The sequence below is a fragment of the Aspergillus costaricaensis genome (assembly GCF_003184835.1).
Source record: "Aspergillus costaricaensis CBS 115574 unplaced genomic scaffold BO79scaffold_23, whole genome shotgun sequence".
Classification (NCBI taxonomy): Eukaryota; Fungi; Ascomycota; class Eurotiomycetes; order Eurotiales; family Aspergillaceae; genus Aspergillus; species Aspergillus costaricensis.
In genome coordinates this window covers 137,700-164,431 of record NW_020291823.1, presented here as the reverse complement: position 1 = coordinate 164,431, position 26,732 = coordinate 137,700, and the positions used below count along the sequence as shown (strand labels likewise).

The window sequence follows — 26,732 nt, the reverse complement described above, 5'->3', positions numbered from 1 at the left end:
ACCAAGATCTGCATATCACTACATTTATACCACGCATGTCCCACCCTATCAACAAATTCCAACCGTTCCCCAACTTCTATGTCTACCGACCAGGTTACATGGTAGTTCCTCTGATTCCCCTTGACGAGCTACCTTCCTGGATCCAAGTCGGCGATTTCGACTGGGGCGATAGCTCGCTCTACGAGACTATGCTTCCCGCTAGCTTCAACTGTTTCGCCCGAATAGGTGAATATGACGTGATTTGCCATCATTGCTACAAAAACGTCGACAGCTACCATCGCAGTGTGTCTGAGCGGAGTGATAGCAATGCCTCTTCTCGTGCCTCCGATCTTCCCAAGGGGCTTACTGCTCAATTGCCTGCGAATTCTATCTTGTTGGATCCATCCTTCAAGCTTGAGCAGCCGCCGTTTGGGGCAAACTTGAATGTTAGTCCATTTGTTGGACTGTGCTTCTCTCCTCGAAAAAGACTGTGTGAGCTCTTGTGCCCATGTCTTCGGTGTACTCAGAACGGCCAGGATCAGCAGTCTGAACACTCTGAACACTCTGAACACTCTGAACACTCTGAACACTCTGAACACTCTGAACACTCTGAACACTCTGAACATGAGGAACACTCTGAACACTCTGAACATGAGGAACACTCTGAACATGAGGAACACTCTGAACATGAGGAACATGAGGAACATGAGGAACATGAGGAACATGAGGAACACTCTGAGCATGAGGATCAGTCTCAACATGAGGGTCAGTCTGAACATGGTGATCAGTCTGAACATGAGGAACAATCTGAGCATGAAGATCAGTCTGAACATGAGGAACAACATCCCCCGTCTCATCAGAATACTCCTCCGCCTGCAGATCTCCCTGGGCATCCTCCACCTCCGAATACTCCTGAAAATCCTCTTGTCAATAATCCTGAGGATTCCCCTAATCCTCCTGCAAATCCGCCTCTGAATTCGCCTCCAGAGTCTCCGGATCATTCGAACCCTTCTCTGCCAGAGGAAGAGGGAATTCCTCTAGTGACTATGTCTCATTCAGACCAAGGACATCGGGCAAGCCAAGCGTCTCAGGCAGCACAGGCGGCCCAGGCGGCCCAGGCATTTCAGGCATTTCAGGCATTCCAGGCATTACAGGAGAACGGGACTCGTCGGACGCGCTGGGATATTCGGGACTCTATAAGAGCGGAAGCCAGAGATCGGTCCGCATCGGAAACCGCAATCACTGAGTCATCTTCCATTCACGCCGTACCAATTACTGGGACAGACACTCCAGCTGAGGCAGAACAGGAAGGAGAAGCACCTCCCCGGAATCATGTAAACGGAGTCACTCCTGTAGATACGCCAGGCCATGCAGCTTCTGCATCTGCATCTGTTGAACATACTCAACCTCAGACGAATGGAGGAAGTGAAACTGCGACTTCGGGAGACAGTGGAAACAGCTCCTTTGGGAGGGGGCGTGCGCGACATCGAGATAGACTGAATCGCCGGGGTCAGTTGTTTGAAGACGACGTGTCTGCCCCAGAAATGGGGATTGATCGTATTGATTCTGTTGTTGCAGGGCTGTCAGGAATCCTTGTTGAAACAGACGTGGTGAGTGTCTTGCAGTCTTGCATTGTTATTAGCCCGCCATACTCGATCCCCTCTTTCTACAGTAGCTGACTAGACAGGAACAAACTGTTACTCAGAGGGAGGACGCTGAGGCTGTGGACGCTGAGACAGTGGACGCTGACACAGAGGACGCCGAGACAGATGCCGAGGCATAGAATGCTCAGAATGGCGGATCAGAGTGAAGTTTCATGATGGTTCGGTGAGAACTCCAACAGATTGGGTAAAGGTTGAATTTGGCCCTTAAGAAAGGTGTGGATTATGTAGTATGCTTCAGTATGCTTGATCAATACTAGTAGATAGACTGATTCATTAATGATTCCCGGATACTACTATTCTCTTAGCCCGAGACAGACACCACATATCCAGTGTATACACCAAATACCAATCTCTAAACCCTACTTTATACAATACTACACTACCACTCAGCAATATTCCCCCCCACCCACTGCGGATGCAAAAACGGCGCACCACTCGACCTCCTCCCACTCGTCCCCTCCGACAACCTCCCCTCCACATCTCCCCAACCATGACTTCCCCCATGACTCCCATCCACCGACTCCGACACAGAAACAGAATCCCACCTCACCTCCCTCATGATCTGAATCCCCTCTCCCCCACTATCCCTCTCCCCACCCCCTTCCCCATCCTTCCCTCCATCCCCATCCCCATCAACTCCCGCAGACCTAACACTCCCCGCATCCCCCCAAACACTCGTCGAAACCGTACTCCCCGGCGCAAACAACCCCGCCGCACCGCCCCCATACACAGACAAGAAGTCTAGATCCTCATTTCTCGTTCCTCTCCTTGATATAGACTTCCTCGTCCTAGACTTAGATATCGTAGGTGGTCGTGAAGGAAATTGAACTCCCGCCTCCTCAGCTTTATTATTACCATTGTTATTGTTGTTATTGCTGTTCGACCTCGACTCCTTATCCCTATTATGATAAGACCTCATCCGAGAAGGAATCAGTCTCGGGAATACCCGCACGAGTAAGGGTCGGAGAGGGGGCAGGCATGCGCAGGTTATGGCGACGGCGGATTCGATGAAGGACCAGGTTGCTGCGAGGCCGTTTCCTGCTATAGGTTTCTTTCTCAGTATGGGGGTGATATATGGGGTAAGGGTAGGGTAAGGGATGGGTATGGGTACAGGTAAAGTCTGGATCTCGGAGGAGGCGGACGATGGTTGTTAGGCGGATGATGCTTGTTGCGCAGACACTGTACCATCATTTCCATCATTAGCTTTCCCATCCATAACAACACTAAAGGTATAAGGGGAGGGAGGTATAAGGTAGGGAGATATACAAAAACCCCAACGCGAAAATAACCAACAGGGCAGCCTTCTGCCTCTTCGGCAGATTCAACCTCGCCAGGATGGGCAAGGGCAAAACCACGAGGATCAAATCCGTAGTGATTTGGAACGCGGCGTTGAGACACCAGACCACATCCTCGGGGAGACATGTATGAGGCAGGGAGGTATCCCAGAAGGCGTTGATGGGGATGCAGAAGAGGAGGGTGCTGAGGACCATCCAGAGGCCGGTGATGATGACGAAGATGAGGGTCAGGATGAGGAGGATGCGGTAGGTGTGTGTTGGGAAGAGGCGGCGGTAGAGGAATATTAGGGATAACTTGGTGAGGGTTAGGGTGAGGTTGTAGAGGGGGATTGTTATCCAGAGGGCCTATTCCATATATTAGTATCATTTGTTGTATGGAATTAGGGTATGTATGTGAGTGGGTGTGGGTATACCTTGAGTTGTCTCCTCACTACCTCCGGCGGAAGATCTGCTTCGTTTTCGGCGAGGCCGTTTTGGCTTTCTATTTCATACATTCTTATTAGTACTGTCACTCATTCATCTCAGGTATATTCCATATTACATGGGGGGATATACCTATAACCAAAAACGCAAAGAACACTATATCAGTCGCCTATCCACCACACATACACCACATCAGCATTACTCAACCAACCAAACCATCCTAAAGGGTATCTGGTATCTCACCAACGACACCACAATCAACAAATCATCCCATCCCGGCTTCCTCACCAACCTCAGCCTCGTATACAGTCGCAGCGCGACCGTGATCGTCGCCAGGCAAAGGAAAACGATTCCCACGGGCAGGGCATACATCCTGCTGGGATGAACTGACGACGTCTACTTCCTTCGGAGGAAGGGAGCGGCATCTTTCGATTGAGGTCTACGATATCATCTTTTTTGAATGGGGAAAAAAAAAAGAATCTGCTGCTGAAGCAGACGTGGCAATGCTAAGCCCGAGGTTGCAAGGCCGGATCCAGATCTATTGCGTCAGGGATACTGATAAAGTCAAATCCCCGCGGATGTTGCTGGACTTGGCTGGGTGTGCCACCACATTTTGTGAGGATCCACGGTTCGGTCCGTTGGCGCCCAGATTCATCTGTCCTCTTACATCAGTGGGTTCGGTTAGGAAATGTTCGAGAAAAGTGCATAATTTATCAGAAGACTGCATCTATTTTCATTATCAAGCATGTACAAGTTCATGAGACATGGAACAAACATCAGTTGCACTATACATGTGGTTTCAACAACTGTCTCCACCTTTTGTAAAATCTACATAATGCAACCCGTAATTCTAAGAATATCGACTCATCGAGTCACGCTAGCGTTAGTGTATCAATGCAAAACAATCGGGTATTTAAAGGCGGGACTTGAGGTTGGCCTTGAGTCTGCGCTCGACGGCAGCCATGTACTCGCGGGTAGTAACCCAGGCCTCACGCTCCTTGCGGCCGCAGGCCAGAGCCAGATCCTTGGTCATGATGCCCTCATCGTTGACAACCTCAATGCAAGCGCGCTCAAGCTCCTCAGCAAAGGTAACGACATCAGGAGTCTCGTCGAGCTTGCCACGCTGGATCAGACCGCGGGTCCAGGCGAAGATGGAGGCAATGGGGTTGGTGGAGGTCTCGCGGCCCTTCTGGTGCTCGCGGTAGTGACGGGTCACGGTACCGTGGGCAGCCTCAGACTCGAAAGCCTCGCCAGTAGGGGTGACCAGGGTCGAGGTCATCAGACCAAGAGAGCCGAAACCCTGGGCGACAATGTCGGACTGGACATCACCGTCGTAGTCTATACGTTTTGGATTAGCATAGCCCTCACACAATTTCAGGGGTAGGCTTACTCTTCAAGGCCATGACGAATCCACCCTCACTCTTGATCATCTGGGCAACCATGTCGTCAATGAGACGGTGCTCGTACCAGAGGTTCTTGGCCTCAAAGTCCTTCTGGTAGGTGGACTCGTAGATCTCCTGGAAGATATCCTTGAAGCGACCATCGTAGCGCTTCAGGATGGTGTTCTTGGTGCTCATGTACAGAGGTAGACCCTTGAGCAGGGCCATCTGGAAACTGGCGTGGGCAAAGCCACGGATCGACTCATCGGTGTTGTACTGAGTCTGGGCAATACCACCACCCTGGAAGTCGTAGACCTTGACGGTCTCGGGCTCGCCATTGACAGGGGTGTAGACAAGCTCGAGCTTACCGGGGCCGGGGATGACACGGTCGGTGGCACGGTACTGGTCACCGAAAGCGTGACGACCGATGATGATGGGCTTGTTCCAGCCGGGGACGAGACGGGGAATGGCGGGGATGATGATGGGTTCACGGAAGACGGTACCGCCGCTGCAGAAAAATTAGCAATTAAGCTTAACAGCAGGGATTGCAGCAAGGTAACGAACAGGATGTTACGGATGGTGCCGTTGGGGGACAGCCACACTGAAGCAAGGGTTAGTATGACTCCATTCACATGCTTCGGTATGCGTACTCTTCTTCAGCTTGAACTCCTCAACACGAGCCTCATCGGGAGTGATGGTGGCGCACTTGACACCGACACCATACTTCTTGATAGCCTCGGCAGCCTCAACGGTGACCTGGTCATCGGTCTGGTCACGGTATTCGAGACCCTGCAATGCCGGTCAGTCTCCACCCAGAACACCAATTCTTGTCACAGAAGCCTACCAGGTCATAGTACTTGAGGTCGACGTCAAGGTAACTAGGCGTAATGTCTTAGTCGACTGACTGGATGGTCAATAATCGGAAGAAGTCGACTTACGGCAGAATCAACTATAGAAGCGGGGCCGAGTTAGCGTGTGAAGATGCGGGAGAGAACGGGAGGAATGCATCTGGAGCTGATGCATGGCGGGGCAGCCGAGGGCCAACTACATACCTTTTCTCTGATCTCCTGCCAGATGATACGGGTCATCTAGTAAAGGGCAACGTTAGCACATGTCAAACCTTTTCGCTGTCCTGCAATTGAGCCCTGGATCGCCGAACGATTGACGCTTGGCTGCCAGGGGCCAGGCGGCAGCCGCCGTTATTCCCCGCGTCTGGAATGCGCCATGACGAAAATGCGCATCCCGACGAGGGGCAGGGCCGAGATGCAGAATTATACATATATAAAGGAGGGGAGGGAAGCCAAAACGTAAAAGTCAAATCAGACATACCTCATCACCGTCGAGCTCAACGACGGGGTTCTTGACCTTGATCTTGGGGATTTCGGTAGCCATGGTGCGGGATTGAGTAAGGTTCAACGAGGATAGACCGGTCCAGCGGGCAGAAGCAGTACGAGAGGAGAGAAGGGAAGAGGCAGAAGTAAGAGATCTGGGAGAGCGAGTAGAGACAGAGGAGGAAGAAGAAGAAATAGTAGAAGAGGAAGAAGAGAGAAAGCGACGAGCGGAGGAAGAGAGAGGGGCAGAGAGAGGGGGGGAAGCGACGGCGAAGGAGCGGCGCGCCAATGCGGAACTGAACCGGACAGACGACATGGTGTGGGATGAATTGCCAAAGACTCGACAGTAACTGGGCCTGCTGTGTGGGAGGAACCGGGGAAAGTCTGCCCAAGCGGATCAGTCTATCGGGTACGGGGAAACGAGGAGGAGGATCTAAACTTGGGGGCAACGAGAATAGGAGGGAGGGAGAGAGAGCGAGAGAGAGTATACCCGAGGGAAAGACAAGCAAGAAGCCGTGAAGCTCTCGGCTGGAAGGAGGCGGTGGTGGAGTTCGGAAGCTGCCGTTAAGCCGGACTGGACGAGATGCTGTTGCTGTAAGGGACCTTCACGGGGCAGATCGGAGAACCCGGAAAATCGTTTCTGTTCACTCTGGGAAATAATCTTCCTGCAATAAGCAAGAACCTGGGGAGGAATGAGGGAAGAACGGAGAGGAGAGAGAGAGAGAGAGAGAGAGAGAGAGAGAGGGTGAAGAGAGGAAAAGAGGCAAATGGAGGGCGCCCCAACACCTCTTATCCGGCGTGGATGTTCCCTCCCAAGGCTTGGAATTGACACACACCCACTTCCCTTTCCGCCCACCGTTGCGACTTTTCTGGTCGCCGAAGCCGGACTATTCGACTCTCAGACTGGAGGGGGAAAAGTTCCCTTCCCTGGGAATTGGCACTACTTTTGCTGCTACTTGCTACTAAACTAATGGGTTCGGTCAAACTGCAGTCCGTGGTGGCATCAGACCCTCTTCCTCACCCAATTCTGCGCTATTCCGTTCCCGCCCTTACGGAGTACTCCAGACTCTCCATTCCTCCCTCCCTGCTTAATGTCCGCCGCTATTGATCTCCATCAAGATAAGATGAAGTCCTCCGCGGTGCACGTAACAAACTATAACTATAACCTCCCTCAGTATACGCCGTAACTCGCAACTTTAAATGGTCACACCCCAAATGCACCTGACAACATCCCGCGTAATTTGCTTTTGAGCCATCCCATTCGCATCCCTGTGTCTGCAACGTTAAAGGCTTAAAGTAGAATTCTCCGACCAGTCCAGCCGATCGCAACCGCTGTTTCCCGCGGCAACGGATACAGTCAGTGTGCTCCGCCGGGTCATCAACCACCGAAGTCGCTGCCGGTCGGACTTGCCACTTTCCTCCCCGGAGAACTATCGATGACTCATCCATGATTCCCCACGCCAGGCCAGCACCATACTCAATTATACTCAGTACAGAGTAGTAGTCAATATCGAGATAATCAAGATAATCTCCACTGTAGATTTTCTACATTGGATACCATCTAACTATGTAATAGTCTTTGTACTATGTATATCGCAGAAAGAGACACTGCAATCCTGTTGAAGTTGACCCTCCTTCAGTGACCCGAAACACCGGCCTTGTATAGTCCTGCCGTAATATGTTGAAATAACCCTTCCCTTGCCCGTTTTTATCATGGCCAAAAATCTTGCTAGATCAAACAGTAATAATCGATGACATTATGAAAATAAAACCAGTCCCAACTCTAAACACTAATGACGTTGATTCTACCGTCTAGAACAGACCGTCAATCTCTCCGGTCTCAGGGTCAATATCCACATTCAGGTATCCAGGCGCCGTCGGCAATCCGGGGATGGTCTGGATGTCCGCAGCCAGTGCGTACCTGTAATCACAATGGGTTAGCTCAATGGATCCATATTAAGCACAGAATGAGACGGGATGCCTACAGATATCCACCACCCACTGCTAGCCGAACGTCCCGGATGGGCACAGTGAAGCCAGTGGGGGCGCCCTTGAGTGCCGCGTCGTGACTGAGCGAGTATTGCGTCTTGGCAATGCAGATGGGCAGGTTGCTGAAGCCCTGCGCCGTGTAGGTGTCGACCTTCTTCTGGGCCAGTTCGCTGAACTCAACCTTCTCCGCGCCGTACATGGCGGTGCCGATCCGCTCGATGCGCTCCTGGATGCTGCCGTTCAGGTCGTACAGGAGCTTGAACTCCTTAGGCTTGGAGCTAGCTGCCAGCACGCTCCGAGCCAGGTCCACCGCACCGGCTCCGCCCTCAGCCCAGTGGTTGGCGGGGACCGCGTCCTCTGCGCCGGCCGCAATGGCCTCCTCGCGGATAACGGCGATTTCGGCCTCCGTGTCCGTCTCGAAGCGGTTGATCGCAACCACCACGGGGATACCATACTGCCGAGCATTCTCAATGTGCTTCTTCATGTTGACACAGCCCTTGCGCAGGATATCGATGTTCTCCGTGCGGTAGACTTCCGGCAGAGGAGCACCGGGGCTGATCTCAGGACCGCCACCGTGCACCTTCAAGGCGCGCACAGTAGCCACAATGACCACAGTGTCCGGAGAGAGGCCGGAAGACCGGCACTTGATGTTGAAGAACCGCTCACCGCCCATGGTGAAGTCGAAGCCAGCTTCCGTCACCACGAAACCGGTCTTGGACTCGTGATCCTCATCGGGCTCCGTACCCGCGAGCTTCAGAGCCAGTTTGTCGGCAATCACCGAGCTTGCGCCGATACTGATGTTGGCAAAAGGACCGGCGTGGACCAGGACAGGCGTACCCTCCAAGCTCTGCATCAGGTTGGGCTTGATGGCATCCTTCATCAACGCAGCAAGCGCACCGCCCGCACCAATATCGTCACAGGTGACAGGGTCACCGTTCTTCGACGTAGCAACAACCATGCGTCCAAGACGCTCACGCATGTCCTCCAGGCTGTTGCTCAGGGCCAGGATAGCCATACATTCACTGGCAACCGAGATATCGAAGCCAGTCTCACGAGTGTGGCCTCGCTCCGTGGGAGCCTGTCCCACAGTGATACCGCGGAGGTGACGGTCGTTGACATCCAGCACGCGGCGCCAAGTGATAGTCTCGGGGTCAATGTCAAGGCGAGCAAACCGGCGAACCTCGTCCTCGGTAAGGTCGTCGGGGTTGGTCTTGGTGATTCCCAGCTTCTTCAGTCTGCGGAACATGATGGGCTGGAACTTGCGCTCGCCCTTCTTGGCGGGGACGAGACGCTTGTAGAGAGCAGCATCCTTCTGAGTGGATTCGTGGAACATGCGAGTCTCAATGGCGGCAGCGAGAAGGTTGTTGGCGGCGGTGATAGCATGGATATCGCCAGTCAAGTGCATGTTGAATTCATCCATAGGAATAACCTGACTGTATCCTCCACCAGCAGCTCCACCCTTGATGCCAAACGTAGGGCCCTGACTAGGCTGGCGCACATTGGCGAACACAATGCGGCCGAGGTGTGCACCAAGAGCCTGCGAGAGACCGAGCGTAGTTGTGGACTTGCCCTCACCGAGAGGGGTAGGGGTGATACCACAGACCAGAATGTATCTACCGTTGCGACGGTGCGACAGACGGTCGAGCACACCGAGACTGACCTTCGCCTTGGTGTGGCCGTAGGGGTCGAGCTCGTGGGGCTCAATGCCAATTTCCGAGGCGAGGTCCGTAATCTGCTTAGGGTATTGCGCACGCGAGATAGCAATGTCGGAGGGAACGGGGCTGGCCAGCTTGATCGGGAGGGGAGTGATGCGTCTGTCTCTTTGCTTTTCGAAGTACGCCTTAGCTGCGGAGACAACGTTCTCCATCAACATAGCCACGGTCATGGGACCAACACCACCGGGGACCGGGGTGATCTGCGAAGCAACCTGGGCGGCAGACTCGAATTCGACATCACCAACAAGTCGGGAACCGGACTTCTTGGTCGCATCGGGCTTGTAGTTGATACCAACATCGATAACGACGGCACCAGGCTTCAGCCAATCACCCTTGACAAATTCGGTCTGTCCAATTGCTGCAACGACGATATCGGCGGTCTTGACGATCCGTGCAATATCGGGGGTCTTCGAGTGGCAGAGAGTCACGGTGGCGTGAGCATTCTTCAACAGATAGCTGACCGGGCTTCCGACAATGTCACTGCGGCCAAGAACCACGGCTTGCTTTCCGGAGGGATCGACGCCGGCCTCCGCCAAAAGCTTCATCACAGCTTTCGGGGTGCAGGGGACGAAGAGAGGACGACCGCCCCTCTTGGCCAGCTCACCAATGTTGATCGCACCGAATCCATCGACATCCTTCTCATCGGCGACAGCAGAGGTGATGGTGTGTTCGGACAGGTGTTCGGGGAGGGGCAGCTGGACGAGAATGCCGTGAATTGAGGTGTCATTGTTGGACTTGGTGATTTCCTGGAGGACCTCGGCCTGTGTGACGTCTTCGGGGAAGTTGATAATCTTGCAGATGATACCGGCCTGTTCGGAGCGAGTCAGCACTGAGCAGATCGAAGGATGCAGATCATGAGTGGTGACGCACCTCCTCTGCGGCCTTCAATTTCATGCGCACATAGGTGCCTGAAACATGAATTAGTCTATACAACCTTCCTTCCAACCCGAGGCCTACGACTTACTCGAGTCCGATCTGCTTCCCACTGTTCATTTCGCACTGTCAGCTTATTCTCGACGCGGGGCAAATCTTGGTGACGACCACGCACCCTGGTAGATCACCAAATTAGGCTTGAAGCGGGGATTCGATTCCTGGATCTTCTGGATCTCCTCCTTCAACCCTGCCCGGATGTTCTTGGCAATCTGGGTGCCATTAATGTTGGTGGCTGTCATGGCTGTCCTGGTACCGGAGAATGGACGATGATGACAAGACGGTGCGCAACCAAGCCACTCGCAAGTTAGCACGCCAGGTCTGGCAGATAACGGCGAAAAGCGGATACGAGACGTAACCCCGCGTGCAGAGGAAAATTGGCGTCGAACAGAGGGTGAAAGTAGTGGGTAAAAACGGTGACTGGGGGAAAGGGTATAAGAATGCTTCGCGTTGACAGCACAGCGGGGTAGTGTCGCCGAACGAGCGGGGGGGAAAGGCATCTAATTTGCTTCGTCGGTTGGCCCAGTGCCAACCAGCTTTCCTCGGCCGGGTCAGATGGAGATAGGGAAAAGGTCGATCAACGCAAACGCGAGTAATATCGTTGAATAATTGAAATCATTAGCTTCCAAGCAACACTGAATGTCTTCAGTGTCTGCAGCGCTCCCAATTGATCTTTGTGATCTGTTTATATTCTATAGTACTAGTGGGTGAAAATGTCCTTTCTGCGACTCTCAATGCCTCCTCCTTTTACCATTGTTCTGCTGTTTTTCACAAGACAAAGTTTCCCGCGAGCCGCAACTTTGCAGATGTTTCGGACTTTCGGAACGCCATATGTTTGCATTGGGTATAGCGCATAGTTGGCGGTCAGCCCATCACGTCTTCCAGAACCCAATTGGTAGGAAATCTTCAGGGCTTGGTCAAATCACATGATGTGTATCATCGCACCGGAAGAACCACGTATCCGGTATGAAGCGTTTCATACAGAACAGGCTCGAACAGGAAAGTCTTGGCGGGCAAGCCCGGACTGTGCGATGAAATTCAAACTAGTCTGACGACGCCGACAACGTGAGCCCGCCAGCACCCCGCAAGGATTTCCGCCTCATCTCGCAGGTCTTAGTCGACTCCGGTTACAGAGGATACATACCTCTGATTCAGCATCTTTTTCCCCTTCGTCGCCTTACCCAGATTCACAGCTTGATCGGCCCAAAATGCGGCCTATTTTGCTCTCCGGCCATGTGCGTTTCGCCTATACCCACCCCCGAACGCGATGATAGTCGCCCCCCCAGGAGCTAGGAAAATGATATAAAATTTGGGAAATGAAAGGAATTATGGACGAGTGGCTGATGGATATTTTGCTTAATAGGAACGGTCCCTGAACCAAATCAAGTTCAACCGCGATGGCGATCTTATCTTCTCCGTGGCTAAGGATAAAATTGTGTGCGCCTGGTGGTCGGCCAACGGCGAGCGACTCGGTACCTACAACGGACACCAGGGTGCTATCTGGACGGTCGATGTGAGCCCGAACACTCAGATTCTGGCAACCGGTTCGGCAGACAACACCGTGCGACTATGGAACGTGAAGACCGGCGAGTGCATCAAGGTGTGGGACTTCCCTACGGCCGTCAAGCGGGTCGAGTTCACTCCCGATGGAAGCAGACTCTTGGCTGTGACGGAGAAGCGTATGGGTTTCTTGGGTACCATCGCGGTTTTGGACATCAACTACGGCGAGAACTTGACGGAGCAGGCTGAGGAGCCTAGCTTGCGCATCACCTGCACAGAGAGCAAGGCAACGGTTGCCGGCTGGAGTTATATGGGCAAGTACATCATTGCTGGTCACGAAGACGGCAGTGTCAGCCAGTACGATGGAAAGGTGCGGAGAATACCTTTTTTGCTATGCGTTGAGGGGGATAGATGCTAACTTGATGACAGACCGGTGAGCAGCTGGAGAACGTCCAGGCCCACGAGTTCGACCACCAGATCAACGACATCCAGTTCTCCCCCGACCGCACCTACTTCATCACTGCCTCCAAGGACAAGTCCGCCAAGGTACATAACTTGCTACTTTGCATATCAAACGACTCTAAATGCTAACCCCAACCAGCTCATGTCTACCCGTAACCTCGCCATCCTCAAAACCTACGTTGCCGACACTCCCCTGAACAGCGCCACCATTACGCCCAAGAAGGACTACGTGATCCTGGGAGGTGGTCAGGCCGCCATGGATGTCACCACGACCTCTGCCCGTCAGGGTAAGTTCGAGGCTCGTTTCTACCACAAGGTCTTCGAGGACGAGATCGGCCGTGTCCGCGGTCACTTCGGTCCCCTCAACACTGTTCACATCCACCCCGCCGGTACTGCCTACGCCTCTGGTGGTGAGGACGGTTACGTCCGTGTGCACCACTTCGACAAGCCCTACTTCGACTTCATGTACGAGGTTGAGCGCGAGCAGCTGAGGAAGTGAAGTGTGTGACGAAAGTTTTGCAAAGAGTTTTTTGTTTTTCCTCCCCCTATCTTACCTACCTACCAGTTTTTATAAACACGCATCGTGTGTGTATGTGTTCATGAGGCGAAGATGATATCATTTTTCTCCTTTACTTACTACAAATGAAACCAAAAGTAGCAAGGACAGGCAGCACGGCGGTACGAGAAAGAGACCTCGGGGCGATTCAGGGCATGAGTTCTTTTTCTATCATTTCTTAACCATGATAAAGTCGGAGTTGGTACCATTTGCTTTTCTGGTCGCTTTCTTGTGTCCTAATAAAAGAAACTACATTGCTTCATTTCTTCTTTCAAGTTCACGGTAGTATTACTGGCGGGTTTTCGTGAATCTAGATGTACAGAGCCGCCCTGAGCCGTATTTCTTACTATAATATATAGTAGCCATAGTATATGATAAGTACGGTGTATTTTCGAATCCTAAAGGTCAACATGCGCCATGATCCTATATGGAAAAGGCTGTATTGTACTCTGATATCATGTTGTGCAGAAAAGCCTTATCTGGACGAACAACTAGTACCCACGATGTCACCCGTGTCGCTGAGGTCAAAGCCATCATACCCCAACGTTGTAACTGCCTATCACAACACGGCTAAGACCCTCGATTTCTGGCAGTGTAGCATTATCATGCCTCTGATACAATGACACCAACTATCGCGAGAACGCAACAGTTGATACTTAGGAAGCACCTTAGGGAGGACTGACACTGGATAACTGAACAGAAAACGTAATCGCGATGCCCTATCATGAATACAAAGTAGAACCTCGACAACAAGATAAGGTATCACAAAAATGTGAATGCCAAACCTAGTACACATTGAATACTCGGTTCACACATACCCAAAAGGGCCTGGAAGATGAACGCGACAAGTAGTACTGCTTGTCTCAGCCAAAACCTCAAACAAACCTACCACTAGATCTATAGGATATGTCAGCTCATATATCTTGATAGAGCATATAACATACCGAAAGAGCAGTAGGCAAACCTTAGGCGGTCGCTTGTCTACCAGTTCCAGCTTTAGCCCTGACAAAAAACACATAGTCAGCCTAAAATCGAAACAGTAATGGGTTTTATATGCTTACTCACAGCCTACAATACCTGAAATGGGGTCGAAGTGGTTAATACAGAACGCTTCTCAACCCAGCGAAGGACTTCAAGTGTGCCTCCTACTTACCGACAGAGTGCTCTAGAGGACGGATGTCAGTTGACTGAATACATATCAAAAGATGCATCATGCAACATACCAGAGTAGAATCAAGTAAATCGTCGGACTTGTCAGAGTTGTCGCATTCCTCATCTTCCTTTTGGTGTATCAGATCGCTCGAGGATTCGATAGAGTTGCGCATGCCATCTAGTCTCTCATTGCGAAAGATGTTTTCGTCATTGGGGGGAACCTGATCAGCAGCGTGTTAAAAGCTGTCAAGCTTGGAGTCAACCTCTTGTAGTTGACTGCAGCTAGGACCAAGCGGCTGACAGTGGCTGAGAGGAAGCAAAATGAGGGTGCCGATGGCACCGAAGACAAATGCAAAGCGCATGTCAAAGGATGAAAGTGAGATAGATAGAGTTCAATCTGAGGGAAGCTGAGTTCAATCCAAGCTTTAGTAGAGCGTGTTGGTGAAATTCAAATTCGACTGGCTGGCTTTAGCAAGATTTATAACTTTTACATAGAAATGTGAAGATCCGAATTGCGTAAGGGATTCTGATCTGTTTTGCGTAGGTTTGTTTAATACAATTGTTTATTTCATTCCTCACTTCATTTGAGGCTAGTCACATACTAACTGAGTCAGTACTGGATGGCATTCGTCGAATAATTATAGATGATTATGGAAATCAGTTCCGGGCGACTCTGTAGTATCTTCGCCACTTGTTTTTGTCTATTGCAAGACTATCGATCCGTGCTCAACGTGCAACTCAATGTTCTATCTTTCGAGTATTCAAAAGATACTCTCTAGGGACACGAATACCCGCAAAATGCACATTTCTATCAATATGTATGATCTTTTCTTTCTCTTTTCATCTTCCCCAAAGATCACATATCACACTTCCCTCATAGAATGAATATCAGGCCAGCGCTCTTCCGACCAGCAGAACCACAAACAGCGGTGGATTGGGGGGATAAAGAAGTAAAGAATCATGGGATCTCATTCATAACGTAACATCCGAAAAAGTTTCTCGAAAAAGAAAAAAGAAAAAAGGTCGTAAGTAAACCCGGGGCATGACCAAATAAAAACCGTAAGAAAAAGCCGTCGAAAGAGTAAAAAAAGGGTGATGAAGAAAAGCACCGTTCAATCAATCAACAATTTTTCACTCTCCATTCCCCCAAGAAAAAGCCGCGGGCTCACCCCCGATCAATTTACTTCTTCTTAGGGAACTTCTCCTGTCCGATGCCCGTACCCCTCAGCTTGACGTTCAGCACGCGCTCCATGGCACTGAGGACCTTCTGGTCCGGAGTAGCAGTACCGCGCTCGAAGTCCTGGACAACAGTGATGGTGGTGTTGCACTTAGTGGCGAGTTCCTTCTGAGTCATCTTGTAACCTTCCTCGTTTCGGCGCTTCTTGATCGCATCCGCCACCTGGTAGCCAACGGTCTTGGGCTTGACGATGTCGTCGCTGCGGTCGACCTTGGTCAGGTGCTGGCCTTCGGGGGCACCGGAGCGTCCGGCCTGTTATCTCTGTGTTAGCCTGGCTACCCCTCTTTCATTGCTTCCTGAACCCAAACGAGGGGTAAATTAAGTGGTATACTTACAGAGTTACCAGTGGCATACTTCTTCTCGGTACCGATAACGAGACCCTGGCGCTGGGCGGCGTTCAAGGCGCTCTTACCCTTGACGACGGTCTCGCGGGTGGCAGGGCCACCAGTGTGTCTGGCTCCAATGCGCGTAACAGAGTCCCAGTCGCTCATTTTGAAGATGGATGCGAAGTTGGTGATAAGATGGAGATTCTAGAGGTGATGGTGAGTTGATTAAGGGGTGTGGTGTGGGTGGAGGATGTGAGGGTGGCGGTGTGTGAGTGTCGAGTGCGATCGCGTGAGGTGTGTCGTAAGGAGGGATGTTCAAGGCCCGCTGAATTTATATCGACGCCACGGAAGCTTCTCGAGCCCTGGGATGGCGGAGTCAGAGGGGCGGTATGCGCTAGTCTGGTTTAGGTTAGGGCTGCTGACATCATGGATCGGCCAATCTTTCCCCGTACGTTGCCCGATTGTTGGCTGAGGTTCTGGGCTAGCCTTTGCTTTTCTTTGCTTGGGAATTTGTTTGTGGTGAGTCAGAGTGAGTCGGTTATCTGGGATTATTGATTGGGGAGTGAGTTGTTACCTTTGTGCTTAGTGCTGATTAGAAATATGTTTGCTTGGGGCGATGTTATTTGGCCGGGATTCTTGTGCTGGTTCCATGGCGGATTACTATATCGGGAAGTAGAGTTGCGTCTTGTATAGTAATGAGTATAGGTCTGAGGTGAGGCGAGGTAATTGCAACGGCAGTACAGTGCTCTTAATTGATAGCATTTGTTCACATCAATATGTCCAGTTCTATTGACGTTTGCCGATATAGATGGTCTGTGAGGACATAGAACATCCCTATCCTTATTTACCCTAACCATTATACCAATGAAGCATGATTCTGTGGTCGACCACACAAAATGTTCTCATCCTGACGCTGTATCTACTACGTCAGTATACGTAAACAACAGTGTCTGGCAGGAAAAAATTCTCGAGTCTACAGTTAACTTTGGAAGCACAATCAACGAAGAGCAACGAATAGCAGAGGACGCCATCAAAATGGCAACCCACAAGCTCTCCCCGACTTACGAGTCACACGCGTCGCTGATACTGAAAGAATCTATCCACAGACCCTTTGATCTAATGTCAGAAATACTCAGACCTATCTGGCTCCGGGTGGTCAAAGACGAACGCTACAATCTCAGACGCCGTCTCTACGATAGGGCAAGATTATATGAGAAGCACAGGCCCAGCAAGTGTAACATCCAGAAAGACTGGATCAAGCGCTACAAGGAGAACGAGGAACTCGAGTTCGCTCTCCTGCAGCGAATCAACTGCCTGGAAAGGGTAAGATACAGACATAGTATTGAGCCAGAAAATCCCTTCCAGCATGTCCCGGGGCCCTCGGATCCGAAACGTCAAGTCTCCCTTGCAGAAGAGCATTACTACCGGTGCCAGAAGGCATGGAAAGCGTTGACCCTTGACAAGCCATCTGGTCCTATCATCGATGAATTTGACTTCCTTCAGCAACACAGAAATGAAGAGGGCCAAACTTTGGCATGGGAGGAAGACAAGCTCATGTGCGCCTCGCTTGGTGGCTGTTGCGGTCGCAGATGTAGATGCTGTGAGAGACCTCTCCGTCACTATCTCTTGCCTGAGGGTGATCAGAAGGAGATGATTGGATTCCATGGCCACTGTACCGCTGAATGTGGTTGCTGTATGCGTTATCGAGGATTCTACCGACCAGACTCACGCCTCAAAGCCCTTGATCCCGAACTGGCATCGAAGATTGCAGGATACTTTCGCAGCTCATACGTTGGAGACAATTAAAAGAGAGGAACGGGCTGCTTGAAGGACATTACGCCTTGCTTGTTTTTATTTGTCATTCTGTTGCTTGCTGCAGCGCTGCCAGCATCGATTTAGTTGAGTTCAAGTTGCTTTGTTTATCAAAGGCGCCCAGGCGTCATAAGAACGGTCTCTAAATTCAGTAGATACTTGAGTATATGCGCTTATATTTCAGAACGGAATAATTTGGGCAATTCATTCCAGTCTCGTAGAGCATAGTATGTTTCGTAAGGAGACTTTCTGAGAATCAGCAATGCAGTTCGGGTTCCTTGACATCATGCACAAACGAGTACGACAATATGTCAATAGGAATAAGCTAGAGATTTCGAGTCCCACTTAAATGAGCCACCCCTTATTAGGAGTAGGGTTTCAAAGTGTTGTAGTTAGCGACAGGTGTCTTGTTCATTCCTAGGTAATAGTCCCGGATAGCCGGAGAATGTCTGTGGCAAAAGATTCGTAAGGATCAAATTCTCTGCTTGCTGTTAGATACACCAGACATGCAGTGTTAGTATAAGCTCCGATCACACTCTGGAAAATAAGACAATGTGGATTCTTCAAACGAAACCCGTTCAGGGACCAATGTCTCAAAAGGGCGCCTGTGATATGGTGATGCCTGAAATGACAAGACCGACTAAATTCTCGGAGCCAATTAGCGGCAGGCAACCCACCCCCGGAACTGGGGGCCTCAGGTACCAACTGACTAGCAAGTACGTAGAAGGAGAACCAACTGGCGGGCCTGCCATGCCGTTACATTATTATTATTCATTCATTATCGATTGCCTCCGTCCACTCCCTCCATCCCAGCCGTCTCTCTGTCTCATTCTTTCAACCCTGTCTTTCACTGTCTTCGTTTGATCTGCATATCTGCAAAGCCTGATACCTTCTTGTTGTGTGCTTTTACTTTCTATCCACCTTATGAGCATGGCGTCCCAGTCCGACTTCTTCTCGGCTATGACCAACCGGTCGCTCCGCAACGTCCGATCGGTAGGATGCCCTCCCCTGTCAGCATCGCTCAGTAAACGGAGTTGCTCGAGCTGATCTTCAATGATGCACCTTGCTGACATCCTTCGATCCACTAGGAGCTCGAGTTTCTCGCAGATGCATCAGTCATTACTCCGCAACAGCTCTCATCCATTCTATCGCAACTACCGAGGGACGATGAACGCAGCAGAGCCCCCGTGCCTCAGCAGCAGCCACCAGTGCAACAACCACCTGTCGTCGCCCAGCAGCCCCCTGCCCCGTACTCTCCTCCTACGAACCAGTTTGCAAACACTGCCTTGAACGAGAAGGCCACTTATCAACAGCCTCCTCCGCAACAGTACTCAACCCCGCCTGTTCCGCCACCTGCTTATCCCCAAGCTCCACCGGTACTGTCTATCGCTTCGGCGCTCTATGCCTACACTCCGACGGATCCCGGAGACTTGGCTCTCCAGCCAAACGATCGTATTCAAGTCTTAGAACACATGAATGCCGACTGTAGGGCTGCCGATACCCTTTGTGTGCAATCTCCCTTGCTAACCGCTGGTTATAGGGTGGCGTGGTCGTAATGAGCGCACCAACCTTGAGGGTATCTTCCCTCGGAGCTACGTGAACGTGCTGAATGACAAGGCCGTTTCGTCTCCTCCCCCGACAAACTATGGAAACATGCCGCTGGAAGTCAGCCAGAGTGGCTCGGCGCCTCCGGGTGAAGAGGGCAAGAAGTCCAAGTTTGAGGAGCAGGGCAAGAAGTTTGGCAAGAAGATGGGCAATGCCGGTACGTTTCAAGCAATGCGCGCGCGCTTTGACATATTGGATTGATGCGCCACGGACGTCTCCTTTCTTACAATCATTCTTACTGACAATCACACCTAGCTATCTTCGGTGCCGGTGCTACCGTCGGTTCGAACATTGTCAACAGCATCTTTTAGATGCGTGGCTAGTCGAACTCTATTCGCTTTTTAGTTCTTATTCAAGTGCAGGCCGGAGAGGCGCCCTTTGATGTTTCTTTCGCACACCCTCATTTGCTCATGGGAAAGGCGTTGGTGGTTGATTTCATCATTATTCGGCAAAACCATTGAGTTCGGATTAGTTGGGATAGCGCGTCGCAGACTACTTGGGTTAATGGTGAAATTATTCTAGTCATAGAAGTAACTGGGATGTGTCTTTCCAACTACGGACAGAGGTTGCTCATTATGTATCTGTCCTTGATTGCGGGTTTACCGCTCCCGTAGTCTTTGCCATTCAAGATTCACTCTAGACCTCGACTCATTCCCGCATTCAGTTCCATTATTGTTACAATCTTCAAAATGTCGGCGCTTAAGCTTCGCTCACTTTTACTGTGCCTTAACACGGCTAAGCCTCTAAAGGCGAGTCAACCTGCCCTACCCCCGGCATGAGAAACGACGATCGACTCTTGTTAGCGCTGACGATTATGGTACGCCACAACAATGTGTCCACTCATAGACGGCCTACAATCCTTATGCATAACAAGGGCGTTTAGCTATATAGCGTTATATTTAATTACCAACTGTGATTTGTTGGACAGCGATTCAAAGACAGCTTGAACCGCCGAATGCAAGATGAGCTGGTGTTTCGATCGAGTCCGCGCGGGGCTGTGAACAGGCGACAAGGCTGAGCTGCAGCTATCCTGGAGGGTGGGATGTTGGTAAATATAGCAGATGTATTTGATTCAGCTATATCCTATTTTCCGTCGATGTTTTAGGAGAAAATCTCAATTTTTTCTGTCAGACTCTCTGTCATACCGCGTGCCTCACCATGGTGTGGCATCTGTCGCTTATTACTATACTATCATTACTTCCCGGTGCTTTGGCCACCGGCTGGGATGATTTTGCAGATGACCTTGCTACAGACTTGGTATGTTGCCTTTCTCACACATTTTTGGAAGACGAGTTTAATGATAGTCTAATTCTAGGCGCCTCTTATATCCCTTTTTGGTGAGCGACTGAGCAAGCAGTTCTTATCTGAATCCACCAGCATCTTAGATAATTTCCTCTTCTCTGTGGCCCCATTGGGTATTCTGACAGCTGTGGTTTCCGTCATTCGTGTTTGCGGAAACTCGTCTCTCCGCGCTTTCATAGGGCGGGCTCAAGAGGGCCCTGGTGAAGCTGAAAATGAACTCTTGTCATGCGTGTCCGAGACAACCGCAGAGATGTTTAATAATGGAGGAATCTCTAGGGTATTCGGAAGACCTCGACTACTAGAGGTTATTGCCTGGGAGGAGACAGATCCTCAGACAAAGGAGCGCTCCTACCGGATAGGAACTCTCCGCGATGCCCTCCGTGAGGGTGCTTGGTTGGCGGGCAAAGGAAGTTGGATTCTCGATGAGAAGGAATACTTGCCCGAGCTCGATATCCCGAATCTGTCCTTGAACAAGGGAATTGAGAAGAGCAGCCAAGGCTGGTTCTATGCTGCTGCTGTTTTGGGGCTAGGTCTGCAAGTTGGTGAGTTGACGTGACATGTCTTTGGTATTGCCATTGGCCTATATTGACAGACTATGTCAGGGGTCATTGTATACGCTGCAATAACTGCGTACCTCTTCCCGGTACAGTTCAAAAAAGACGGAAGTCTTGTCGTAAGCTATGCTTTCCCGCTGTTCTCCCTTGGGTCTGTCTTTCTTTGCATCGGAATGTTCCTGTGCGCTTTCATCATCGAGCGCTCATCCACCGAATGCTACATTCGACCTGCAATGCCCAGCAAGATCTACTGGTTGCAGCCCGGCGGCCAGGATGTTGGTGACCAGGTCTTCGGAGCTTTTCTAGGCGTTAGCGAGGGACCTAATTCCAAGGCGACTGAAGACCTAGTGTATATAAAATCAGTCAGAAGCCCTGGAATTTTCGGCAAAGGGCCAATTCTCGTGTTTACTGTGATTATTACGCTTATTGGGTTTGTCACCCAATTTGTCGGTATTCGTGGGCTACATGCCTCTGTGGTCTTAGCAGAAATGGGCGCTACTCTCCTAATGTCCATCGTCAGAGCCTGCCTTCGGACCAAGAGGTCCGGATCGGACGAGAACCGCCTAACGGCTGAAGAGCGCCATCTTGTGTCCTATAACGAGCAAGAACTTGACTGCTTTGTGTTTCATCTTGAACAAGTCAGGTCGTTTGGTTTAGTCTCGAGTGCGCCACATAGATCTCGAGCTCAGTCGACAACCTCGTCAGCAGCTGCATCAACACAAACTCCAAGTCAGACACCCGGCCTTGGAACGAAGCTTATAACGACAAGGGCTCAACTAGCCCGCCTTACGTCCAACCCCGACAAAGAGTCCAGCTTAGCTTGGGATGGCCTTCCAATCAGGGAGAGAGCTCAAAAACTGGCGGACACGATAGAAAGAACAATGAACTTGTTATCAGGCTGGAAGAATATCACTGGTGATACTGTTAGCTTCGATCTCATGCTCACCTGTCAGTCTCTCAACAAAGGCGTTTTCAATCCTGCACTGGAAACCTACACCATCAAGCTCCACAGATCAGAAGATACCTTGTTGTGGAAGGTTGATGAGTCCGAGCTCGAGGCAATTCTAGGACTGTGGACATGGTCGCTGCTGAAGTCGAATTCGAAATGGCTTCAGATTGGGCTTGATCGCGCGGTTGGGTTGACCAAATCTGAGGCTATGGCAGAAGAAACCGACCTTTATTTTCATAAGTGGATTTACCGCCATACGGAAGCCAGGATGGTTTCGTCAAAGACCGTGTCATTTGGTAGTGAACTCTTCGGGCTTTACTCAGACAAAAACCCCGGAAGCAAGGAAATCCTCGTTGTGAAAACGCAGAACAATCTCGAGACCATGGCTGCTCAGGACATTTACATCCATTTCCTCAGAAGCGGTCTGCAAGACTTTGAAACGATTGGAGGCGATGTGGATGTGCGCCCAGGCTCACAAAACAGCTATATCTCATACAGCAGTCGTCTCGACGAGCTAGTCGCCTGTTTCGAGTCCGGAGAGCTTGGCTCAAGAGAAGACGCCCTGCTATGCATCGTTCCGGTTCTGAAAGCTCGGAAGCTTCTACCAGAGCTTGCTGCAGACTCGCACCGCGTGAGAGCGCAGATTGAAAGACTCGTCTCTAACGATAATTGGGCGGAAGCTTTCTCTATTGCTCGCTGGCTCTGCGAACGCTCTTATGGAGAGGAGTTCGAACGCTCCGTTTATGAATTTGGCTACCTCTGCCAGCGTGCGATCACACACAACGAGGACACTGTTCGAAGAGAGGCGCTCGACATCATACTTTCTCTGCTACAAGATGATCCAAGATTGAGGTTTTCAAGCGGTATAAGAAGTTCTCGGCCTACAGACTGGATGAAGTCCCAGCGCCAGAAGGCCTGGTGGATCAAATTCTCTCGACAGCTTGGTTGGATTGTATGGCATATTGCCGATAACAAGACCGATAGACACTCTATAAAGATGCAATTGGAACCTCTAGGGAATTATGCATTCTTGGACTTACAAGTGGCAGTCTGCGACGATGACCAAGAGAAGCGAAAATGCGCCGAGGAAACAATTCTAGGTTGGCTGACGCACGGCATGGATATTGTGTTTGAAAGGCAGGTACCTGGTGAGGAGGACCAGCTTTGCCTCGAATGGGCTTTACAAAACGCACAGGAAGCCCTCGGTCATTGGATATTATTCAGGTGGGCTGAGGTTGGCAAGCTTTATGGGGCAATGACGCAAAAGGCCTTTGTTTTCGCCGCAAGATGCGGTTCGGATGCAGCGATACAAGCACTACGACGACATGGAGCAGACATCAACAACCAAGAGTATGAGGGATATACGGCGCTCCATGAGGCTGTTGGCAATCAGGAACTAGAGGCAGCAAAGAAACTGCTCGCCAACGGTGCAAATGCAAACCTGGGCATGAAGTCCAATGGCATAACACCCCTGGGTATATCTTCGAGTCACGGAGATGAACCGATGGTTCATGTGCTTCTGCAGTATTTGGCAAACATTGAGCACAAAGACTTGCAAGGGTTTAGTGCTCTCCATCTTGCCGTCCGACACAATCAACTGGCTATCACACGATTGCTCATTGAAAAGGGCGGAGATATCGAGAGCCCCGCAGGAGATGGGAGAACGCCTCTAACCTACGCTGCAATTGATAATAATGAAGAGATGGTCGAGCTTCTCCTGGAACATGGAGCAAATGTCAACTCTGCGGATGCTTGTGGCTATACGCCGTTGATGCTAGCAGTGCGCTCATTTGCATCCGAAGAAGTCATTCGTCTGTTACTCGATAACAAAGCCAACATCCACCGAGTGAACAATAGTGGTATGACCGCTTTTGACGAGGCTAGAGAAAGCGAACGCTTAGATATCGTGGCACTCCTGGAAGCGCACACTAGACCCTAGCGTCGGATGGAAGGTCATAGTCGGCTTACGTGTATACTACAAGGACCTCTTTATAAAGGGAGCTGTATCAGTTCCTATGACCGCAAAATTATGATAACTATTGGCCCTGTCTCCGAAGTGTGAGAGGGGATACTGCTATACTACAGCACGTGCATTGAGGACGCTGGGTATGGAGAGGATCAACAACCAGTCCCCTCCTCGTCTGCTGGTTCCCCTCATTTCGAACACGCTCCACAATCCCAGTGTCATCTAGACACGAATGATTCTATCTGGGCTCTGAGATTGGAGTTTGGCGTTCTCCCGAGCGCTAAAGTGCCAACCAATGATGTTTGCTAGCACGGGTGGACTATCGGTGGGCGTCACACATCAGGGCTATCAGAGGCGTTCTCTAAGCGCCCTCGTCGATCACCATGCAGTAGCTCTGCTTGGTCGGCGGCCACAGCTCATCCCGGTTCACCTCCTCATTTTCTTGGAGTCGCATAATGTCAGACAATTTAAACAAGATGTCTCTGCTTCCACTTGGGACCAATTCCTTCCTGTTTTGTTTTTTCTTCCTTTCATTATCCAGTGCTCCGACTTGCGAGCGTACCGTATCCCTATCAGCCGTGCCTGAGAGCTCATAAGCACTTCCATATCTCTCCATACAACATCTTACCCCACACATTAGTCTCAGAACAAACTATCTTCTCGGCCAACAATAGTGATTGACTCTGAGCAATCATGTCCGAGCAAGTTGTGTATCCGCCTCCTCCAAGCCAAGCTCCTTCCTTCCCTCGTAAGTTCCCCGCACTACGCACCATCGCCATTGAATGCTAATCTGCCCATTATATAGCTCCGCCGAATGGCAATGGTATGTTATTTCAAATACTAGATCTTCTACCTGAGTTCCCAGCTAACAAGTCCTCAGCATATCAACCACCACCCCAAGCCGCTCCAAGCTTTCCTCCCCCGAATCTTAGTTTTCCTCCACCTCCACAACAGCCTATATCTTCAAACGAGGAAAAGGCCGATGTTTCACCAATCTCGTCGACAAGCCCATCGGCCCCACCGATCAATGAGAAGGCGAACTATGTAGCTGAGAACGGACAGTCGTTTACTGCCAACTCGGCCATATTCAGTTCCGCAGAAGCTCAACAAGCACCATTACAAGGACCAGGTCTCACACGAGCGCAGACAGATGCGACTCTTGCGAGTAGAATTGCTCCGAAAAACTTTGTAGGAGCCATGTCAACCTATGCGGACGATGTAGGGACATTCAACGGTGGCAGCTACAGGGTCAGTCACCGGGACACGAACACACTCTTGACCATCCAGTTAGCAGTGGGATGCCCCATACAGGCGAGACCGGGTGAGCCAACCTAACCTCATCATTGACTACACAGAATACTAATACATTCACATACGGCAGGCGTCATGATCGCAATGTCCCCCTCCATGTCCCTCAGAGGCTCGCTCTCATTCGGATGGATGAAAGCCCTTGCAGGAGGGCAGTTGGCCCGGTCAACATACACCGGTCCTGGAGAGCTTCTGATTGCTCCCTCCATTCTTGGAGATGTTACTGTTCTCCGCGTCGACGGTACAAGAGATTGGACAGTTGGCAAAGACGCATTCCTTGCCTGCACGACAGGCGTCAAGATTGAATTCAAGACCCAGGGTCTCATGAAGGGTGTATTCTCTGGTGAAGGTTTCATTGTCTTTAACTTCAGCGGCTCCGGTCTGGTGTGGATGCAGAGCTTCGGGGCGATTGTCAAGAAAGAGGTATGCGATTAGCCCTGTGCACATGCCCCTCATGAACACCCAACGGATGAAGCCTAACTAACGGAACTCTCAGCTCGCCGATGATGAAACGTACTACGTGAACAACGGCCATCTGGTGGCCTGGAACTGCCGCTACAAGATTGAACGAGTTGCTTCCGGTGGTATTATCTCTAACTGGAGTGCTGGTGAGGGACTTGCATGTAGGTTTACAGGTCCTGGCACTGTTTTCATGCAAACACGCAATGTGTCCTCCTTCGTTGCCCATCTGGGCACTAGTCTTGCTAAAAACTAAAGACGCAGACGTGGTGATCTGTTGAGCTCATCATGATCGCTAGTATCATACTTTTTGGCAATTTTTGGCATTCTTTGGTTCTTCTGGCTGCTTTGGCTTGATATACTTCCTCTGCTATATACCTGACACGTATTTGTATCTACTCCTGTGCTTTCTACGAAGTCCATCTTGCATAGTCACAAAATTGGATATCTTCTGTCACTTCTTTTGGGTAGCTTTTCATGACTCTGGCAGGCTCGACCGCTTTTTCAAGGCTGAGCAAAGTACAGCACAATTTCTGCTTCATCTGCCATATCGCCAGAATACGTGAAATCGGAGTAAGGTCATACCAATCCATTTACCTATCATGCCATGCTAAGAAATCTTCACTTCGTCTCTCTCGCCTCTTCCCTTTTTTTTAATCCCTTGCACCCTGAAACCGAACCATCGAAAGCCAAGAATGGATCGATTGATCACACAACGTTCATCATCCACATGTTCACATAAGAGATGGAATGCAAAAAGGATAAGAAAAAAAAAGAAAGAAGAAGTCTTTGTATACGAAAAAGGCGGGGGAAACAAATCATAACCGCGCCAGAAGATA

General features: G+C 50.7%; 10 protein-coding genes across 10 annotated transcripts; 5 read left to right on the top strand and 5 right to left on the bottom strand.

The window, feature by feature from the left end:
- Positions 1–35: 35 nt before the first annotated feature.
- BO79DRAFT_269836 (uncharacterized protein) lies at positions 36–1,658 on the top strand (the record flags this gene model as incomplete). Its single annotated transcript, XM_025687238.1, has 3 exons — positions 36–425; positions 804–1,146; positions 1,336–1,658. 3 exons carry the CDS (start codon positions 36–38, stop codon positions 1,656–1,658), a joined length of 1,056 nt encoding a protein of 351 aa, XP_025537717.1.
- Positions 1,659–2,630: 972 nt separating this feature from the next.
- BO79DRAFT_152005 (uncharacterized protein) lies at positions 2,631–3,733 on the bottom strand (the record flags this gene model as incomplete). Its single annotated transcript, XM_025678673.1, has 3 exons — positions 2,631–2,684; positions 2,933–3,283; positions 3,605–3,733. The coding sequence occupies 3 exons, from the start codon at positions 3,731–3,733 to the stop codon at positions 2,631–2,633; spliced, it is 534 nt and encodes a 177-aa protein (XP_025537716.1).
- A 541-nt stretch (positions 3,734–4,274) lies between these two features.
- BO79DRAFT_256823 (NADP-dependent isocitrate dehydrogenase) lies at positions 4,275–6,132 on the bottom strand (the record flags this gene model as incomplete). Its single annotated transcript, XM_025686225.1, has 8 exons — positions 4,275–4,699; positions 4,752–5,248; positions 5,305–5,341; positions 5,391–5,529; positions 5,585–5,618; positions 5,679–5,689; positions 5,793–5,828; positions 6,070–6,132. The coding sequence occupies 8 exons, from the start codon at positions 6,130–6,132 to the stop codon at positions 4,275–4,277; spliced, it is 1,242 nt and encodes a 413-aa protein (XP_025537715.1).
- A 1,504-nt stretch (positions 6,133–7,636) lies between these two features.
- Positions 7,637–11,155, bottom strand: BO79DRAFT_198099 (C-1-tetrahydrofolate synthase). The gene is made up of 5 exons (XM_025681316.1): positions 10,824–11,155; positions 10,740–10,760; positions 10,646–10,683; positions 8,057–10,584; positions 7,637–7,992 (listed from the first exon to the last, which is right to left on the bottom strand). Exons 1-5 carry the CDS (start codon positions 10,945–10,947, stop codon positions 7,884–7,886), a joined length of 2,820 nt encoding a protein of 939 aa, XP_025537714.1. The 5' UTR covers positions 10,948–11,155; the 3' UTR covers positions 7,637–7,883.
- Positions 11,156–11,769: 614 nt separating this feature from the next.
- tif34 (translation initiation factor eIF3 subunit i) lies at positions 11,770–13,482 on the top strand. The gene is made up of 4 exons (XM_025679851.1): positions 11,770–11,940; positions 12,069–12,575; positions 12,635–12,751; positions 12,807–13,482. Exons 1-4 carry the CDS (start codon positions 11,914–11,916, stop codon positions 13,164–13,166), a joined length of 1,011 nt encoding a protein of 336 aa, XP_025537713.1. The 5' UTR covers positions 11,770–11,913; the 3' UTR covers positions 13,167–13,482.
- An 84-nt stretch (positions 13,483–13,566) lies between these two features.
- Positions 13,567–14,737, bottom strand: BO79DRAFT_219381 (uncharacterized protein; the record flags this gene model as incomplete). The annotated part of the gene is made up of 10 exons (XM_025683453.1): positions 13,567–13,569; positions 13,726–13,779; positions 13,907–13,942; positions 14,042–14,051; positions 14,109–14,120; positions 14,168–14,225; positions 14,289–14,300; positions 14,377–14,410; positions 14,447–14,596; positions 14,639–14,737. 10 exons carry the CDS (start codon positions 14,735–14,737, stop codon positions 13,567–13,569), a joined length of 468 nt encoding a protein of 155 aa, XP_025537712.1.
- An 818-nt stretch (positions 14,738–15,555) lies between these two features.
- mbf1 (multiprotein-bridging factor 1) lies at positions 15,556–16,103 on the bottom strand (the record flags this gene model as incomplete). The annotated part of the gene is made up of 2 exons (XM_025686224.1): positions 15,556–15,864; positions 15,948–16,103. The coding sequence occupies 2 exons, from the start codon at positions 16,101–16,103 to the stop codon at positions 15,556–15,558; spliced, it is 465 nt and encodes a 154-aa protein (XP_025537711.1).
- Positions 16,104–16,973: 870 nt separating this feature from the next.
- Positions 16,974–17,744, top strand: BO79DRAFT_151970 (uncharacterized protein; the record flags this gene model as incomplete). The annotated part of the gene is made up of 1 exon (XM_025678672.1): positions 16,974–17,744. The coding sequence occupies one exon, from the start codon at positions 16,974–16,976 to the stop codon at positions 17,742–17,744; it is 771 nt and encodes a 256-aa protein (XP_025537710.1).
- An 804-nt stretch (positions 17,745–18,548) lies between these two features.
- Positions 18,549–19,888, top strand: BO79DRAFT_209996 (SH3 domain-containing protein). The gene is made up of 4 exons (XM_025682713.1): positions 18,549–18,743; positions 18,839–19,235; positions 19,291–19,512; positions 19,611–19,888. Exons 1-4 carry the CDS (start codon positions 18,681–18,683, stop codon positions 19,664–19,666), a joined length of 738 nt encoding a protein of 245 aa, XP_025537709.1. The 5' UTR covers positions 18,549–18,680; the 3' UTR covers positions 19,667–19,888.
- Positions 19,889–24,645: 4,757 nt separating this feature from the next.
- BO79DRAFT_198081 (DUF124-domain-containing protein) lies at positions 24,646–26,436 on the top strand. The gene is made up of 5 exons (XM_025681315.1): positions 24,646–24,874; positions 24,932–24,949; positions 25,007–25,447; positions 25,508–25,857; positions 25,931–26,436. The coding sequence occupies exons 1-5, from the start codon at positions 24,820–24,822 to the stop codon at positions 26,147–26,149; spliced, it is 1,083 nt and encodes a 360-aa protein (XP_025537708.1). The 5' UTR covers positions 24,646–24,819; the 3' UTR covers positions 26,150–26,436.
- Positions 26,437–26,732: the final 296 nt, after the last annotated feature.

Bases quoted from the DNA above. Each gene is read 5' to 3' on its own strand.
- BO79DRAFT_198081 (XM_025681315.1), top strand. From the start codon at position 24,820: ATGTCCGAGCAAGTTGTGTATCCGCCTCCTCCAAGCCAAGCTCCTTCC. The intron at 25,448-25,507 runs GTGAGCCAACCT...CACATACGGCAG, and splicing joins CCCCATACAGGCGAGACCGG to GCGTCATGATCGCAATGTCC. The intron at 25,858-25,930 runs GTATGCGATTAG...CGGAACTCTCAG, and splicing joins GGGCGATTGTCAAGAAAGAG to CTCGCCGATGATGAAACGTA.
- BO79DRAFT_198099 (XM_025681316.1), bottom strand. From the start codon at position 10,947: ATGACAGCCACCAACATTAATGGCACCCAGATTGCCAAGAACATCCGG. The intron at 10,761-10,823 runs GTGCGTGGTCGT...CGAAATGAACAG, and splicing joins TAATTTGGTGATCTACCAGG to TGGGAAGCAGATCGGACTCG. The intron at 7,993-8,056 runs GTAGGCATCCCG...TTGTGATTACAG, and splicing joins GCAGTGGGTGGTGGATATCT to GTACGCACTGGCTGCGGACA.
- BO79DRAFT_209996 (XM_025682713.1), top strand. From the start codon at position 18,681: ATGGCGTCCCAGTCCGACTTCTTCTCGGCTATGACCAACCGGTCGCTC. The intron at 18,744-18,838 runs GTAGGATGCCCT...TCGATCCACTAG, and splicing joins CGCTCCGCAACGTCCGATCG to GAGCTCGAGTTTCTCGCAGA. The intron at 19,236-19,290 runs GTAGGGCTGCCG...CGCTGGTTATAG, and splicing joins AGAACACATGAATGCCGACT to GGTGGCGTGGTCGTAATGAG.
- tif34 (XM_025679851.1), top strand. From the start codon at position 11,914: ATGCGGCCTATTTTGCTCTCCGGCCAT. The intron at 11,941-12,068 runs GTGCGTTTCGCC...TTTGCTTAATAG, and splicing joins CTATTTTGCTCTCCGGCCAT to GAACGGTCCCTGAACCAAAT. The intron at 12,752-12,806 runs GTACATAACTTG...AACCCCAACCAG, and splicing joins CCAAGGACAAGTCCGCCAAG to CTCATGTCTACCCGTAACCT.